The sequence below is a fragment of the Anopheles stephensi genome, chromosome 2, assembly GCF_013141755.1.
Source record: "Anopheles stephensi strain Indian chromosome 2, UCI_ANSTEP_V1.0, whole genome shotgun sequence".
Taxonomy (NCBI): Eukaryota; Metazoa; Arthropoda; class Insecta; order Diptera; family Culicidae; genus Anopheles; species Anopheles stephensi.
Genome location: NC_050202.1, coordinates 75,916,926 through 75,933,635, shown reverse-complemented (window position 1 = coordinate 75,933,635; position 16,710 = coordinate 75,916,926). Strand labels below are relative to the sequence as shown.

General features: G+C 48.7%; 3 protein-coding genes across 3 annotated transcripts; all 3 read left to right on the top strand.

The window, feature by feature from the left end:
• Window positions 1–1,682: 1,682 nt before the first annotated feature.
• LOC118507676 (E3 ubiquitin-protein ligase arkadia-B-like) lies at window positions 1,683–4,391 on the top strand. Its single transcript, XM_036046466.1, has 2 exons — window positions 1,683–1,905; window positions 2,507–4,391. The coding sequence occupies exons 1-2, from the start codon at window positions 1,903–1,905 to the stop codon at window positions 3,968–3,970; spliced, it is 1,467 nt and encodes a 488-aa protein (XP_035902359.1). The 5' UTR covers window positions 1,683–1,902; the 3' UTR covers window positions 3,971–4,391.
• Window positions 4,392–9,257: 4,866 nt separating this feature from the next.
• On the top strand, window positions 9,258–10,605 carry LOC118507675 (leucine-rich repeat extensin-like protein 2). Its single transcript, XM_036046465.1, has 2 exons — window positions 9,258–9,767; window positions 9,843–10,605. Exons 1-2 carry the CDS (start codon window positions 9,389–9,391, stop codon window positions 10,334–10,336), a joined length of 873 nt encoding a protein of 290 aa, XP_035902358.1. The 5' UTR covers window positions 9,258–9,388; the 3' UTR covers window positions 10,337–10,605.
• Window positions 10,606–10,846: 241 nt separating this feature from the next.
• LOC118507672 (splicing factor U2AF 50 kDa subunit) lies at window positions 10,847–16,071 on the top strand. Its single transcript, XM_036046461.1, has 6 exons — window positions 10,847–11,011; window positions 11,194–11,856; window positions 11,925–12,016; window positions 14,407–14,529; window positions 14,613–14,726; window positions 14,818–16,071. Exons 1-6 carry the CDS (start codon window positions 11,008–11,010, stop codon window positions 15,157–15,159), a joined length of 1,338 nt encoding a protein of 445 aa, XP_035902354.1. The 5' UTR covers window positions 10,847–11,007; the 3' UTR covers window positions 15,160–16,071.
• Window positions 16,072–16,710: the final 639 nt, after the last annotated feature.

Below are 16,710 nucleotides of genomic sequence, written 5' to 3'. Positions count from 1 at the left end.
TTTCAGTTGGAATTTCTGTCGATCCTCCAACTACAATTTGTCTCTCTTAAGGCTCTTCGAAGTCAAATTAATTACGCACCATCCTCTATCTCAGCGAATCAAAACAGACTTCCTCCAGCGTGTATCAATCGCTCAGCTGCTTAACCAACCCGAACCATTTAACCACCTTTTTCGGTGTGCAAACGCAAAGCAATAAAAAAAACGCTCTTAATTCAAATTCAGTGCAGTAACATCACACAGTCTACCAAAATCAACCAACAAAAAAACAAAACCCCGAAAAACGTGTGCAGATTGTTATGCGCACTGTCTCGAACCGTGTGGTGTGGCGACCGTTGCCAGTTCATATTTTACGTTCATCATGTTTACCGTGTGGCTTGATGCTTTATGACTTACCACCTTCCGTGGGCACGCTTTACACTCGTATGCTTTCTTCCTCGGTGGGTTAATACACACCCGGGTTTTTTTTCTTTTTTTCACCGACTGCGTATAAGCGACATAAATCAGCGATTGATTGGAGCAATAAGATTTTTCCTTTTTTAAGTTCGTCTTCGGTTCGGGCATTGAAGTCACCGGTCCGTGGATGCGTTGCGTTTTCCCTCTGGCGCTAACCGAGGCCCATAGGAGTGGTGAGTCGATGCCTGTTGTTAAAAAAAGAAACCAAACAAAATGAAAAAAGATCCCAACCCGATGCCGATACACCTACTACGTAAAGGTTTCACTTTTTTTGCAAAGGTTTTTTTTATTTTCCTATATTGTAAACCGTCCCGATCGGTTTCGGAAGATCCGGAAGAGTTTCTACCGCGGCCAGAAACAATCAACCGGCGAATAATGGCTAAGCAAACAGCCCGCCCGTTGAGGATGCTTAATGAGAACTAATTGTGGGAAAAGCGACGAACCATATCGCCTGTTTGGGGACGTGTTTGAAGACGCACAATCATGCCAAACGACCGATCATGTAATATGATAGTGTGCTAGAAGATCGTCGATCGTTGTCTAATGGCATCGTGGTACGATCTATCGATGTCGTGTTTCTTCTGCCATCGGTTCATTTGAATTAAATAAGATCGAGTAAAAAAAAATGGAAACTTTCTCCACAAAAGTGCTATTGTCCGGCGAATGCAATTGCATGCGTTCTTTCGTCTGAATGCAATTGGTGATATCAGAATCAGTCCCACCCCATTACAATCGCCCGCCATCTCGATCACGTGCTCTACACACAGTGCAGTGCTGTGGGTGGTGGTGGCGAGCAGGCAAAGGGGGGCCACGATAAGGGACACTTCGTCGATGCAACACCGATCGAGGCAAGCAAGTACAAATCTTTCACCTACCCCACCGCTCCCTTGTCAAAACCCTTTTCAAACTCCTGTTTTCTCCATCTCCAACACAATGCCGGCCGATTGGGTTGAATAGGGCTAGCTTACCTCATGACCTGCCCAGCCGTATCGAGCATCTACTACCGGGGACCGTCTAAATTGTTGGTGGTGGACGCGTTTTGAGGATCATCGGTCTGCGATCTCGTTCCGCAGAATCGCCGACCGCGACGACGACGACGACGCGGACACCGACGAATGAGCCAGTGTGATGTAGCCTGCCCCGCAGACGGAAAAGAAAAGCACAATAACCGACCCGCACAGCACAATGGGCCGGTTGGAGGTGGTATATAAGCAGGTGAATTTCGGCAGTCTTTGAAGCATTCCTTTGCGGTCAGTGTTTGAAGGCAGGTCGTTCATAAGGCGTCCTCCCCGCGGAAAGTCACCGAGCCAGCCACAGAACGGTGCGATTAATAAGCGGAAGCAGCTTGTGAAGTGTTGTGTTGTGAGCGTGGTGATACTTAGAAAGTGCAAACGGGGAGAACAGCTTTTCACCCATCAAAAGCGTGCAGTGTGGAGTAAAGCTGACGAAATGGTTAGTGAAGCCCTGAAAGTAGAAACGTCTAAATGGCGGGAGCAATTAGAGTGGAATTACATTATCGATTGAAAGTTGGTGCAGGTGGAGACATACACGGGCGATCGTCGTGTGTGGCGAAGATTGGGGCGTACTAACTGGAGTGAAATTTTTCATTGAAGTGGAAATGTCACATGAAAAGCGTCTGCTGAGTGCCGTGATGAGCTGAGTTTAAATGAAATCGAACGTGTGTCCATGTGTTTGCTGGTTAATGGAGCTTTTCGTTGCTTTAATTCGATGATCGTCAAGCAATTAAAGCAGCAAAAGTTTCTAAATAAATTTTCCAACGGTCGTTTTTCCTTTTTCTCTTCCTCGATGGCGGCTATGGAAATGAGCAACTTCAAGTTAAGATAAAGAAATCATGTCCAACCGCGCCCTTCAATTTCTTCAGCAGACGTTTGACATTCAATCAGAAGATAATTTGTGTTACATCTTTATGACCTTAAGGTTCCTCAGCTCATCACACTTTACTCTCGATAGAGCCTTTGCGCGATCACCATAACAATAGGATGCCGAACTTGCACTAGTTTCAAACGTGTTTTCACGCGTCTCTCTTCGACAGGCCGTTAAACTGGTAGCCTCGCTGTTGCTGCTCACGGTAGCCGTCCTTGCCAGCAAAGATGCCAGCAAACCGGTCGACAGCGTGGCCATTGCCAGCACCCCGAAGAACCAGCAGCCGTCCGCACCGTCCAAACCGCCAGCCACGGTGACGAAGAAAGCACCGCACGGTAAGCGAGAGGTGGCCAGCTACGGACTACCTCATCACACGCACAATCGCTACTCGTTCGCGGCGCATTCGCAACCGCTGACCGAGTTCTACGCACCAGCCACCAGCCACGGATCGTACAGTTACAGCATCCCGCAGCATTCTTCTTCCTTCTCATCGATGCACGTGCCGGCATCGTTCGGGCCGCACAAGCTCTACCTTGGCTCTGCCCCATCCCTCACCAGCTTCAAGTACACGCCCAGTGTGGCCTCGTCGCATAGCTTCTTCGCGCCCTCGCTTGGCCACCACGCTCCGCACCAATCGTTCGGAGGGTTTGGCGATGCGGGAAGCTTCAAGTATGGAAGCTACGGTTCCAAGGATCTATCCGACCTGCTGAAACAGCTCCACTCGGTCGGTCCGCTTACGATTAAGGCTATCCCGAGCAGCTACGCGTACGGAGCTCCATTCGGCGAGCAGCACGACACTGGCAACAGCCCGCCGGTAGTGTTCGAAAACAACGCTTTCCATCTGAAACCGTTGACTCTGAAGGTGCACGAGGTGCCAAGCTTTTCCCACTCGTCGAACGGTCTGCCGCATGCCGCGGCACTCACTGCCCCAACCGGTCCTACCTCAACGTCCTCCTCGTACGGCCACGTAGCGCACTCGCTCGGGTACGAACCTTCGTACGCGAACGGTGTTAAGGGACTCCGTCACTACTCCACTCCGAATGTCCCGGCAGGCGATCTCTACTCGGGCAACAAGTACATCTCCACGTTGAATCTGCATCAGCCCACCACCGCCACCATGGTTTCGCCGCTGCACACCTCCGTCCACTCAACGGTCGGTCACCAGAAGCCCTTCAAACCTTCGACCTACCTCGGTTCCACGCACGAAACTGTCTCCTCGCCATCGAACTCCCACACCGGCTCGTATCTGGCTCCTTCGCTGCAGTATCTGCCCCCGGTCAGCAAAGGATCACAGTACCCGCACAAGCTGAGCTACGATTCGCCGGCCAAGCATGGTTACCTTCCTCCGCCACCACCACCACCACCCTCCACCAATGCGTACCTACCGCCGCTCAACAAACCCGCCCATGGATATCTTCCACCGGTGTCGAGCGGCAGCACCAGCTACATCTCCCACACATCCGGTTCCGGTTCTGCACCATCGTCGTCCGGTTCGCACGAGGACACCGGCCGGAAGCCACAGCTTCACCACCATTCCGACCATTCTGGCGAAAGTCTCGAGTATAGTGGGGCGACCGCATCCGTCCCAACGCCGCCATCGTCCGTTACGTCGTCGCATCACTGGCAGCACTAGTCCGTAACTAGTTTAAGCTCCTGCTCGGTCGTTCTGGGCATGTGCGCCGATTTGTTTCCGACCATACGGACATCATGGACGTGATCGGGTTTCCGGTGTGCCTTTTCCCCAGTTTCCCCTCAACAATTACCAATAGGGGGGATGTATCAACAAAAGAAAAAGAGGAGAGAAAAGGCATTCGTGGCGTATTGGAAACATAATGGACTAAAACGAGCCTGGCGGGAGCGATAGAGTGTACGATACGCTAACTTATATGTGTTAATTATATTTAAAAGCAAAGTCTGTACAGTGTGACACCGGTTATTACAAAAAAAAAAAAAACCACCCAATGACTCCTGCACGGTGGCCACGTGCTTCATTAGTGCTCGCATTAGCAAGCGAGCGAACTTATTAAATAAAACATAAACAAACAAACACATAACCGCGATCGTTGCTAGTTGCTTCCTTTCTCCACCGATGGGTTTAAATGCATCTCGTGAAAGGTCCCAGCCTCATCATACCAAGTCGAAAGTGGCAACGTGTATGTGGTGTCGATTTCGTTTCGGTGCGTGAACATTCTACGTAACGCAGGTTGGGCCATCCTCCGTTCGCATTGGGCCGCCGTTTTTCGGACGGAATAGTTTCAATCAATTTGTACGCTATATGATACGGTAATGCTGAGGTGGAGCTAATGTTACGCTAATTAAATGCTAATCGACACCGGTTGGCAGATGATGGGAAATGGGTTGAAACTGGTAAATGGTTCTGTAATGGGTGGAATGAAAATTCGCGGTGAAATGAAAGCGATATAAATACTTTTTCCTTAATATGAAATGTCAAACGATAAATTCATACTAAGAGGGAAATTTTGAGATAGAGAAGATGAACATCTATCGACTTCCCCGCCGAGGATCATTTTCGTTGATCCTGCATGGAGTTTCCAGCCACCAGATTCTCCTTGATAATTTCGTCCGTTAGGTGCTTGAGCTCATGCACTTTGCTGGGTTCATGCACAGTCGGTCCGGCGGCCGAGGTGATAATGGTGCCGGTCTCCACACGGGAAGACCGGGGATCTGATCCAAATCAGACCGTCTCCTCGTACGGAGGATTGACTATCCATGAACCACGGGTAAAATTACAAATTATACGAAGTGAGAAATAGCTGGCCGAGAGGTTCTTCGAGGAAAGAAGAAAAAGATCCTCCTTGGCGATCATCGCTTCAACAAAATTTCCTGATGGACATTGTTTGGTCCAATTGGTACTTGAGATACATGAAGCTTTTTCCAAGAGTGTCTTCCTTTAGTTAAGTTCCTTAAGCTTTTAGGCCCGTTTATCTAGACCATCTTTCTCTTACCTCACAGCGTTTTCGCCTATACGCCATCAGGTCTTTCTATTGCTTCGGACAAAGAAGTTCGAGGAATTGCCTTGTGTGTGTACGAGCTGAAACAAAGCACTGTATTTCGGAATTCTGTAGTGTGCAGGCAGGATTACATAGTTTCATGAACCGTTTCGCCATCGAAAGCAGCGAGAAAAAGAGAGTATTACTGGTGCCGTGACCCAGGATACTGAGGTGTTCGCAGCTCACACCAAAAACGTCCTTGAAGTGCATTCCTCATGCAAAGAGAGTGAAAAGACTTCATTGCCCCGCTATGGGCATGGGGGGTGCAATGGTTAAAACACTTTTTGCTTTGTAATAATATGGTGCGGGTCATGAAGTGGACTGTTGCAATGTTGGATCGTGGTTTGCGTAGAAGATTTTGGAGTAATCGGAAAATTTGGAACGTGGCTCTGTTCTTGCTACCTTATTTAAATCTTTGGATTATCTACCAATTCGTTCGCCGCTAAACTAACCATGAAACCTTGAACTTGCTCATGAATTGCGCGGCAAACAATAAGGCCCAAACGCTTTCCCACGTAACGGAAAACCCTGAAGAAATAAACCCCACCGCATCGCATCGCAATCTTTTATCGCCGTTTCGTCGCTTCGTCTTCGCCAGGCGGACATAACAAAAAAAGCACCACACGCCGGTGCTTCCACGCCGGGGCAAGGTCGTCCGAAGGAAAGCAGAAAGCAAAATCCGCACCAAACCACACCACCCGGCATTTCATCTCGAACCTCACCACACGATGGTGCAATGTGATCATGCGCTCAAATGGACAACAAATTGCATCATGGAAGAGCGCGCGCACTTGCCGATCTCCAGCGTCTGGATTTCACATACGCACGCTCCCCGTCGGCGTACGAAGGCGTCGAATAATGGCGATTCGCCTTACCAGCTAGCATGCTCCTTTCAACGGGTCCAAGCTGGCGTGGCCATTGCTCTAATTATAACCCGTCCCCCCGAAATTAGTGACGAAATGAGTGACGGGGGCTATGAGGAAAGTCGTTACGGATCAAAGCAACCAACGCTTGTTTGCAAATCAGCGCTGCTGCGATCGACTTTGTAGCCCCTTTGTGGACGGTTGAACGTTCCCAACCGGCGAAGCTTGGTCCCGGGATCCTTGCGTTGGCTTACGCTTAAATCCGTGGCGTAAGTGATGTGATCCGTGTCCATCCCGGGATGCCCAAGCCCACCCCGGGGATTAGTGTGATGATGATTAGAGAGACACAGGGTCCCGGGGTCCGGTTCTACTCCATTCAGCGGATCAGCGGTGAATGATTATGTTAGCGCTAGGCGTAATGTAATTACTGTCGTTATTAGCTCGAAATACATCGACACCATGAAAATCCATGTCTTGCCGCTGCACGAGCTGTAGCGCGGAACCCGTCGCGGAAAAGCAACCAAACGAGAGCGAAAGCAACACGGAAAGGTACGTGAGTCAACGGTTAAACCGTCCGCCCAGGCCATGATCGTAAACCGGCAAGATACCTTCGAGCGGGTTATGTCCGGCGGGTGAAAGGGTAGGTAACGAAATAATTCCCATTTTTGACAAATTCGTGGCAACAGCAACAAGTCGCGCGTGTACGTTCTCCACCTACCAGAGGATGTCCTCTCAACCATGCCGCAACGGTGCCTTGGTGCTTTTCCCTACCCTGCTCTAGTAGTTCCTCTGCAGATCAGCGTCTTCACTGGAACACGACTTTGCGCTTGTTATTGCTTCTCACTTCCCACTTTCATCGCAAAAAGAAACGAACCAAAGGGCCAACGCATACAGCCGCGACAGAGCAAACTGTCTCATTCGAGCCGTGCCCGGCGCTTGGGAGGAGGCTGCCATGTGTTTTGACGAGGGAAAAAAAGGTACCAAAGCGTACTGGCAGAACCGCTCAACGCTCAAGAAGGAAAGTGACCAAAAGCACGGTAAACGTACGACCATACCCGGCCACAGCCACAGCGACAGTTTGACTTGTTTACCCTACTTTAGGAGACTACCGGAAGCGTTACCGATTGTTTGCATCGATCGTGTCGCTTCGGAGTGACACTCTGGGAATGGTGCAGAGCAGAGGCAAAGAGAAAAAAAAAACAAACTCAGAGGTTACAAAATCGTGTAAACGGTGGTTCCGATGTGTGGCGTAATAGTTATCTACGGAGAATGCGGAACACGCGATTGCGGGCAGAGCTGGATGTGTGGCCCTCGAGGAAATGAATGAAATCGGGCGGATGATTTGTCACGCCGGTGATGGTTAGAAATGGCGGGGTATGAATTTTAACCATGGCTTTGTTAACTGAAAAGATGTCACAATTTTAATGGCAAATAGGTTTACGATCGTCAACGAAAAGTGCGGCAGAGTAATAAAAGTCGTTACGCGTATAACATAGTTTTATTATCTCCAGAAAAGCTAGCAATGAACCTGTACCCTCGAAGATAAATTTCTGGTCGGTAGCTGACGCAAGTAAAATGACGTCACGGGGATGGATATTCAGAATTGGCGGCCCTCGGTTTTATGCAATTTTTGGGCATTTATAATGCAATATTTTCAATATAGGGCTCTCTAGCCTAGATTTTTTTTAGAGCGCGGACAGTCCGATCTGTCCAAACGATAAGCAGGATAATGAACTTGAAACGTAATCACTGATCGCACGGAAACCAACCGTTTCAGTACCGTTTGCAAGCCGGGCCGTGTGAGTGTTTGGGCTTAAGTGTGCAATGGCGTGAAACGTTGGCCAGCCGGAGCCTGCCCAGAGCCTGCCGGCCATCGATACATCCCGAGGGGGCAGATGATTAGCCGTTGTTCATGTGATTACTTTCTACATAATTTTCTACACACGCTGAACACTCTCCGAGGGCCGACACGTGCATCAGGAACCAGTGCGCACCTGAAGCAGGATCGACAAGACCTTGTCCAGAGTCGGTGGAGTCCGTGGCTCAATACGCCCGTTGTGCGAAAGGGAGCAACGTATTTGCATACCCTTGGTGCAGTGCGTACTACCGGACGCTGATGCGATCGCGATTCGCACAACCGGATGATACGATACCGGAACAAACGAGCGGGCCACGTTCACCAGCGCACTTCTCGCACTAATCTGCACCGGTACGCAGATAATGGTTGTGATGATTAGCAACGGCAACGTAAGCAACGAAGCTTAGGTCGGAGTTGTAGGTTGAGGGCAAACTCGGAGGAAGTTTGTTTTGTAGCGATCGTAGCGATGTCTTGTGGCCAGGGGGTTGGCTAGGGATTCGTCCAATCGCGCTATGATTAGCTGGGGGAAAATGTGCGATATTTTAACGAAACACCCTCAACACCATCTCTGATGCTTGGATTGCGCCGAAGGTGGTGGTACCCTCTAATTCTACATCGATCCTCGGTCTCGATCGATCAAGAAAGGGAGCAATGTAAGAAGGAAGTGTCTTTCAGCGCCCAATCCAACACTCGCACACAGGCTTACACATGGCACACGGGTTAGATTCCGCGGATCGCTCAAAAAGGGCTCCCGGGGCAACCTGGTCCTGGCCGATGCTCGAGCACTGAGTATGATTTTGCTTGTTCAACAACAACATCGCTACCGCCAGCCCTTCGTGTCCTTCACCTACTCCCACCACCCCATTCGGCCGTGCAACCCAAAACGAGCCATCATTAGAGGCGAAGAGGCAGGCCGCCACACTTCACTGTCCGTCCTTTTTTGTCGCGTTCGCTTTTCCGCTTTTCCGCTTTTCTTTCCGTTCGCCGCCGCCGAGCCGAGGGCCCAGTGTATCGGGGCGGATTTACTGCGAAAAAAAAGCTAATGCAGCCGTATGGCGTACGGTTGGTGCGATTATTTTTCCCTATCCCTGCGTACCAACACGCCCTACCGACGGGGCAATTGTAGCGCGCGGCGTGTGGCGTAATATAAAAGCCTCGGCACCTATCAGTGTGGCGTTCATTTATCAATCAAAATCCTGCACCGGCAGGCAGGCAGGCAACCAGTTTCTTGACGTCTGGACAGCTTCGTTTGTCGCGCTTCTTCGTGGTGGACTTTTAGTGCATTTGGCCAGTGATTGAGTGATCTAGTGAGAGTGAAGATGAAGCTGTTCGTGTGTTTGATATTGTGTTTCACCCTGGCACTTGCGGATCCTGGTGTGATCGGACCGCAGGATGCACGTAAGGTGCGTACCCCGGCGAGTGGACCGACGACTTACAATACCATTTCGCCGCCGGACAGTGAAACGTTAAGCAAACTGCAGAACCAAGTGGCACCGACGGTTCAAATCCCGAGCAAATCGCCCACCACGGCTAAGGTACCGGAAGTAGCGTCGCCGTTCCACACGATCGCACCGCCGAGTGCACTGCCGTCACCCTACCTGCGACAACCGGCGCCCGCGATCGCTCCCGTTTCGGCCCAGGGTCAATACTATCTGGCCATGGTTCCACAGCCCGCAGGCAATCATATGCTGCAGCCTGGTATGTGGATAAAAATCACACGCTAGTTGGACGTGTGTTCTAATGATCCTATCGCTTTACCAACCTACTCCACAGCGACGACGCCCCTGATCATGCAGTACATCAATCCTCAGGGACAACCTACCGGTGGTCTGCAATACATTCAGCTGCTACGTCCGGCCGTTTATCCGTACGCGGTAAACCAGCAGTACCAAGCAGCGTATCAGCAGTATCCGAGTTATCTGCAGCAGTCTCCCGCAAGCCTCAGCAACTCGGCACATGGTCCGGTCCCTCCGACACCGTACAGCGTGTCTCCCACTCCTCCACCGACTACTTCCACTACGCAGGCTGGATTTCTTCCATTCCAGCCCGCCACACAATATGCCCCTGTAAGCCACGCACAGCAGCATCCACAGCAACCACAAGCATACAGTAATGGACCAGTCGGACAGTACTCTAGCCCCGTCCTCTCGTACTATCCGCATCGGTTTCTCATCAACCCGTCGGAATTGAACTTCAACACGAACGAATATGTGCCATCGCCCGGTGACGGTGTTTACCTTAAGGGCGTGAAGAGTATTCGGGCTTAAGGGTCCGGGTAGCTTCCTTTAAATCCTGGTGCAATCGTAGCTGCAAACCCAACATCAAAGTACAACCGATAATCCCGCTGATCCGATTACAAACCCGCCCACAGTTTTATAGTATTAACTATCCCACCCACTTGTGACTGTGTTTGTTGTTTTATCGATTAATTTATATCTGTTTCTAACATGTGTCGTTCCCTGCCAGACTCCACCTGTTCCAGAGACAAATAAAATTTTAAAACAATCGATTTTGTTCGCAAATATTTTTTCACTGAGAAGCGTGCAATTTAAAGAAAGTGTGAGAAAATGCTTTAAAAGCTTAAACATGAAAGAAAAAGAGTCTGTGAGGTTGGGAATGAGAATATTTCCTGCCGAAAAAAATAAACTTGAAAAATAACCGTTCATTTTCCTAATTTTGAACTCGTATAATTTCAGTTGACGTTTATACCAGCACGAACGATGCCGAACCGAGCCGAAGTGTTCCGAAGCTTGACAGTTCGCTTCTTCTTGTCCTCCGGCCGTTTCGTCTTCTTCGTTGAGTAAACTTTGACATAAACCGTATTGTTGCCGCTTGTTCCAAGCGCAAAAAGGCTTCCGCATCGCTAAAAAATACCAGTTTTGTGCAGAAAACTACATCCACGGTCTTTAAAATTGGTTATCCCAGCATAACAAACGCGATGTGTAAGTAGTGGCGATGGGTTTTTGTGCCTTTCCGACCGCTAATTCCGGCGTGCTGCAGCGTTAGCGTCAGACCGCAAAAATCAATATGTCGCTGGCGCTTGCAGCTACCGTGAAGGGGGAACTTTCCTGTCGTGTGGTTTCTTTCGGCGGTGATTTAATTGATCTTCGTTTGTCTGTTTCAGCCGATCGTGATCGTGAGTATCGTGGTGGTGGAGGTGGTCGAGGCGGTGGCGGCGGTGGTGGTGGCGGTGGTGGCGGAGGAGGCGGTGGACGCCATCGTTCACGGTCTCGCGAGCGTCGCCGTAGCCGCTCCAGAAGCCGTGGCGAGCGGAGGAGATCCTCGCGTTCCCGTTCACCTTACCGGAAGCATCGTTCGCGGAGGCGCAAACCTTCGCTTTACTGGGATGTGCCACCGCCAGGGTTCGAACACATTACACCGCTGCAGTACAAAGCGATGCAGGCTGCTGGGCAAATCCCGGCCAACATAGTGGCGGACACGCCGCAGGCAGCCGTTCCGGTGGTCGGTTCCACCATCACGCGTCAGGCGAGAAGGTTGTACGTGGGCAACATACCGTTCGGCGTTACGGAGGAGGAAATGATGGAATTCTTTAACCAGCAAATGCATCTGTCCGGTTTGGCTCAGGCGGCCGGTAATCCGGTGCTTGCCTGCCAGATCAATCTGGACAAGAACTTTGCGTTCCTGGAGTTCCGGTCGATCGACGAAACCACGCAAGCCATGGCATTCGATAGCATTAATTTTAAAGGACAAAGTTTGAAAATTCGACGGCCGCACGACTACCAGCCCATGCCCGGTATGACCGATTCAGCGGCGGTCAATGTTCCCGGTAAGTGTAAGGTTCCGCTAGCGAACGAAAAGCGCCTTTCTAATTCGTTGTTCGGGGCTTCATTTTAGAAAAATTCTCCGGCGTCATCAGCACAGTGGTACCGGACTCGCCGCATAAAATCTTCATCGGTGGGTTGCCGAACTACTTGAACGAGGATCAGGTACGTGTTGCTTGGCAGCGTTGTTCGGTGTTCTCTTCTCAACCTGCACTAGGCAACCTGAGAAGCACTAATATCGTAGCAGGCTTTGAAACAAACAGGAAAACGAACCGAACGATTTATTTTCTAGTTGTTGAGGAAGTGTGTGTATGTATGCCAATGCTGCGGGATGCAATAGAACAGAGAATGCATGCACGGAATTCCATCCCGGTATTAGGTACTTGCGACATTGGTACACCGTTTACCCAACATTTTTTACTCATAGCCCTAACAAACGCAAAAGCACATCGAAAATTCATGGCGCACCAATCGATTATTAGTGTGTGTGATTAGCGGCAAAACGATTGAATCAAACTTCCGTTGCACAGCCAACCTCCAACCTTACGTGGCATTTAACCAGTGTGTAAGCTAATGGTGCTTTTCGCTGCTGCCAATAAGCTATAGAAGCTTTAAAACTGGCTGTTGAATTGACTTTTATCCCGACGCGACGTCAAGGCAAGAGTTCAAAGCCCCCCGGTTGTACGAAGAGCGTTCCCGCAAGTTCGATCTGCAGACGGTAAATTTGTCTCATTTCAGATACAGACGTTCAAAATGTTCTAGCCTCTTTTAAGGATGATTGTTTTTGAAGCACACTGTTGGTACATCTCTTTTTCCCCCTCCCTTTTCTATATAACGTTTAGGCAGCGTTTTCAGATAGGTTCATCGATATCCTTGCTTTGTAGTTGTTCTGCAGTTGTTCAGTGCAAACACCATCTGGGGTGGACGATGAACAGGAGCAAAAGGATTTGTATCTAGAATTAAATTTAACTTTCAGCTAGCGCACCCCGATGCAAACAGCTTAAAAGTATCCTTGTCCTTCTTCGGCTGGCCCGGAACTGTGAGGTGCATCTGCCTGCATTTTCCTTTTCTCGATTTCAGTACCGTTTTCAGCTTCTTCTCTATCTTGCAACCGGTACCACCAATGGGGGGCGTCCACGCGTTACGGTCTTGTCTTGTGTGCACCCTAGAGAAGGATCGTTTATATTATTTCCTTTTGCAGAATTGTTTCAGTTTCAGTTTTCTCATCTTATTACAGCGTACTTTTATCATTTAGCGTACGGATGCGTTTCACTAAACTGCGTCCGGCATACGCAACTATGCAACTAAAATTCAAGCAGATAACTAGAACTGATCCATTTTCTCTTCTTTTCTTCTCTTTCTTTTCTCTCTTTCCATCCTTGCACCGAAAAACCTGACTTCGGTTTGAGGCCAAAATGCTTGGGATGGTCGGGGTTGCACCTTGTTGCACCGTTCGCACCGTTTTCAGTTTCAACGGGAAGCGAATCATGCGTTGCTTTGCTTGTTCGATGGGTTCCGGGCAGGGTCCGTACGGAATTGTGTTTTAGGAAAATTTCACCCTTTTGCAGGCATCACGCCACGGACGTGCGACACATACTCCCGTCAGAGAATGTGCCTACGCGAGCCAAGCGAACCTGAGGCAAATCGAAACGCTAGCGATGTTATTATAATTTTCAGCTGTGTGCCCAGTGCCCGGATAGAGCACCGGTTTCGGAGGTTTTCTTTCGTAGGCAAAAATGTTCCCAAGCGCGTTTGTTATAGGTCCGGGCGGGCATAAGTGCATGTCGGGGTGTGCGTGTGTGTGGAGCACGGTGCTGGCCATGTTTCTCTTTCGCCACAAGGCAAGTGCATTTCAGCAAAACAAAACACCACTGGCAGCAATTTATTCTCTTCCCCTATTCCCCGCAGGAATTGTGTGTCTTTCAGCGTGTAGGTGCGCAAACAACTCTACTTGTGTTTAGGGAATAGGTACAGGAAAGCAAGGGCCTTTTAGTTGGGTAGCTTTTTAGTTTGAAAGGAAAATACGAAATGGTTACCTGCTGATCGGAGAGTAGAAGAGGTTATTGAGCAACGAGATTAGATTGATTTGTTAATGATCCGTAGCTTTACTTTCACTGTGGTAAGTATCGTTGAGGTTTGAGAGCTACTTTGAAGGCATAAATGAAGAGGCAGAGTGCGAGATTAAAAACAAATCAAAATCAACTGCGAATTGAATGAAATGTTTCTGATTTTTAACAGCAGAGTATCTCACTAGTTTTCCGTTGCTAGGTTCAGTTAGTAGCTGGAAGTTGTGTTGAGTGCGATACCCTAATTGCAACGGTGATTGCGTCGTTTGATTGCAAACAGCATACTTGTAAAGTGTCGAAAACTGATAATAATATGTGAACGTTTTTCTTTTGTTTCGTTTTTATCCCTTCCCCTCTCTGCCCTGATGCATCGACCTTCCCATCCCATGCTTCCTACCCGTACCGTATCCTCCTACTCCTCGATTCCATCGAAAAATCGGTGCATTGTTGGCCGGTTTTTTGGACGTTCGATGTGTTCTCCGTGTACAGGTGAAGGAGCTGTTGCTTTCGTTCGGTCAACTGAAGGCGTTCAATCTGGTCAAGGACGCCGCAACTGGTCTGGGCAAAGGTTACGCCTTTGCCGAGTACGTTGAATATACGACTACCGATCAGGTACGGCGGCAAGGCGCTCAGCGAGGAAGACGACCCAAAGCGTACATGACTAATTGGTGCACTACTGTCCACTTTGTTCGCAGGCAATTGCAGGGTTGAACGGTATGCAGCTGGGAGACAAAAAACTGATCGTACAACGTGCCAGTGTCGGAGCGAAGAACTCGAACGCCGCCGTCGTTGCACCGGTACAGATTCAGGTACGTTTCTGGACGGCGCGGTACATACTGTATAATTATGGCTAGCTCAAACATTTTACTCACCATTCGCGCCTTTTATTTTATTCTACAGGTACCGGGTCTTTCGCTGGTTGGCTCATCGGGTCCACCGACGGAGGTGCTTTGCCTGCTGAACATGGTCACACCGGATGAGCTGAAGGACGAGGAAGAGTACGAGGATATTCTGGAGGACATTCGGGAAGAGTGCAACAAGTACGGTGTGGTGCGCAGTGTGGAAATTCCTCGACCGATCGAAGGCGTTGACGTGCCCGGCTGTGGCAAGGTGTTCGTGGAGTTCAACTCGATCGTCGACTGTCAGAAGGCGCAGCAAGCGCTTACCGGGCGCAAGTTTAGCGATCGCGTCGTCGTGACGTCGTACTTCGATCCAGATAAGTATCATCGGCGCGAGTTTTAAGGGCTGGCAGCAGTGTTAATCCTGCAAATAATTGTGCATAATCGGGGAGTGTGACTAATGTATACTGTGACGAGCACTCCAGTCTTTTGACGTCTTGGACTTGTTTAATCCCAATCTGTCTTTTTTCTTTCTTATTTGGCAATGCTGTCGTTGTCGGTTTTGGCCTCCCTCTAGTCTCTATTGGAAGGCTGTCTGTGACATGATTTATCTATAGGTTCGTAGCAAAATTTAAATTTCAAACGGTTTTTGGTTCATATTTACATCAGGGTTTTTACACTTCCATACATAGTTTGATTGGATTCTTTTTGGATTGACGTTTGTTCATTAGTCCTCCGTAATGCCATGCAATTGTTTCAAAATCAATAGCATTTAGACACCTTTTTTGGGGGCGATTTGGCATACCTTACATGTACAGATCATGCATTTGTTCGACCATGTTAGAGGATCGATATAGAATTGGGATGTTTGCTTCATTGGATCGTTTTTCTTTCTTCTTCTTTTGCCCTGCAACCTCAGTAGAGGTTAGCCTGCCATTGCTGGGGCTTCCTTGACTTACTTTACCTGTAGCAGGACCTCGTCAGTCCTGCGTGCGTAGAGACCAGTATCGCGTTCAGGGATAATAAGCAATTTAAAAATGACAAAAAACTCATTGTCCGGACCAAAGTCGACAGCGACCGAATATTGTATATGTCTTGCAATGAATGTGTACAGCAGATTAACAGCATCAATTTTAAAAGTCTTCTTCATCATTTGCACAATCGTCTCTAGTGTAACTTAACGATGTAGATGTTTAGGGATAACAATGATGCGAAGTGCGCGAATGATGAATACATGTAATGCAGTTGGACATTTCGGTTTTCAGTCAAGTACGTCATCAAGCTACTGAATCAATAAATGACTTTGCAGTGGAAATAGTTGTGACATTTTCGGATGGGAGCGTAAAGTAATTTGAAAGAAAATGAGAAGATTACTTAGACAATTCGCGAGTAGGATTATTTAAGATATAAAAAGTTGTTTAAGGCATATTATTGACTTACTTTTGTTTTGTGTTTCTAGCTTTATCAATTTACTCAACTGTATTTGAAACCTTATCGTTAAACTCAGGCTGCAATTTCTGGAAGAGTAATCCTCAACATGATTGCTACGCTGTCCACACTTACCCTAATCAAACTCTGCACTGTGCGCTTCTCCACTTTGCAATCGCATCCACATTTTGCAATTGTAACACACAAAAAGAAACATCACGTAAAGAAAGGAAAACAATAACGCTGGCATGAACATTTGAATGTGTGCGCAATGAAGACAAGCGGAGTGGCAGACGTAGAGCCATCTGCGTTACAATCTTGCCATGTGCGCGATGTGTGCGCTTTTGAATGCACAATGTGTAAGATACAGCAAAGGCATGTACGCAAGCCACAGGCGCTGTGCCTTGCGTCAGCCAAACGCCAAGAGAAAGATAAGTTTGCGCAAACGCTGGGTGAGGTGGCAGCTTTCAACTGTAGTAGATAATATTATTTTTGTGTGTAGCTCGCTTAACAACAAACATGAGCA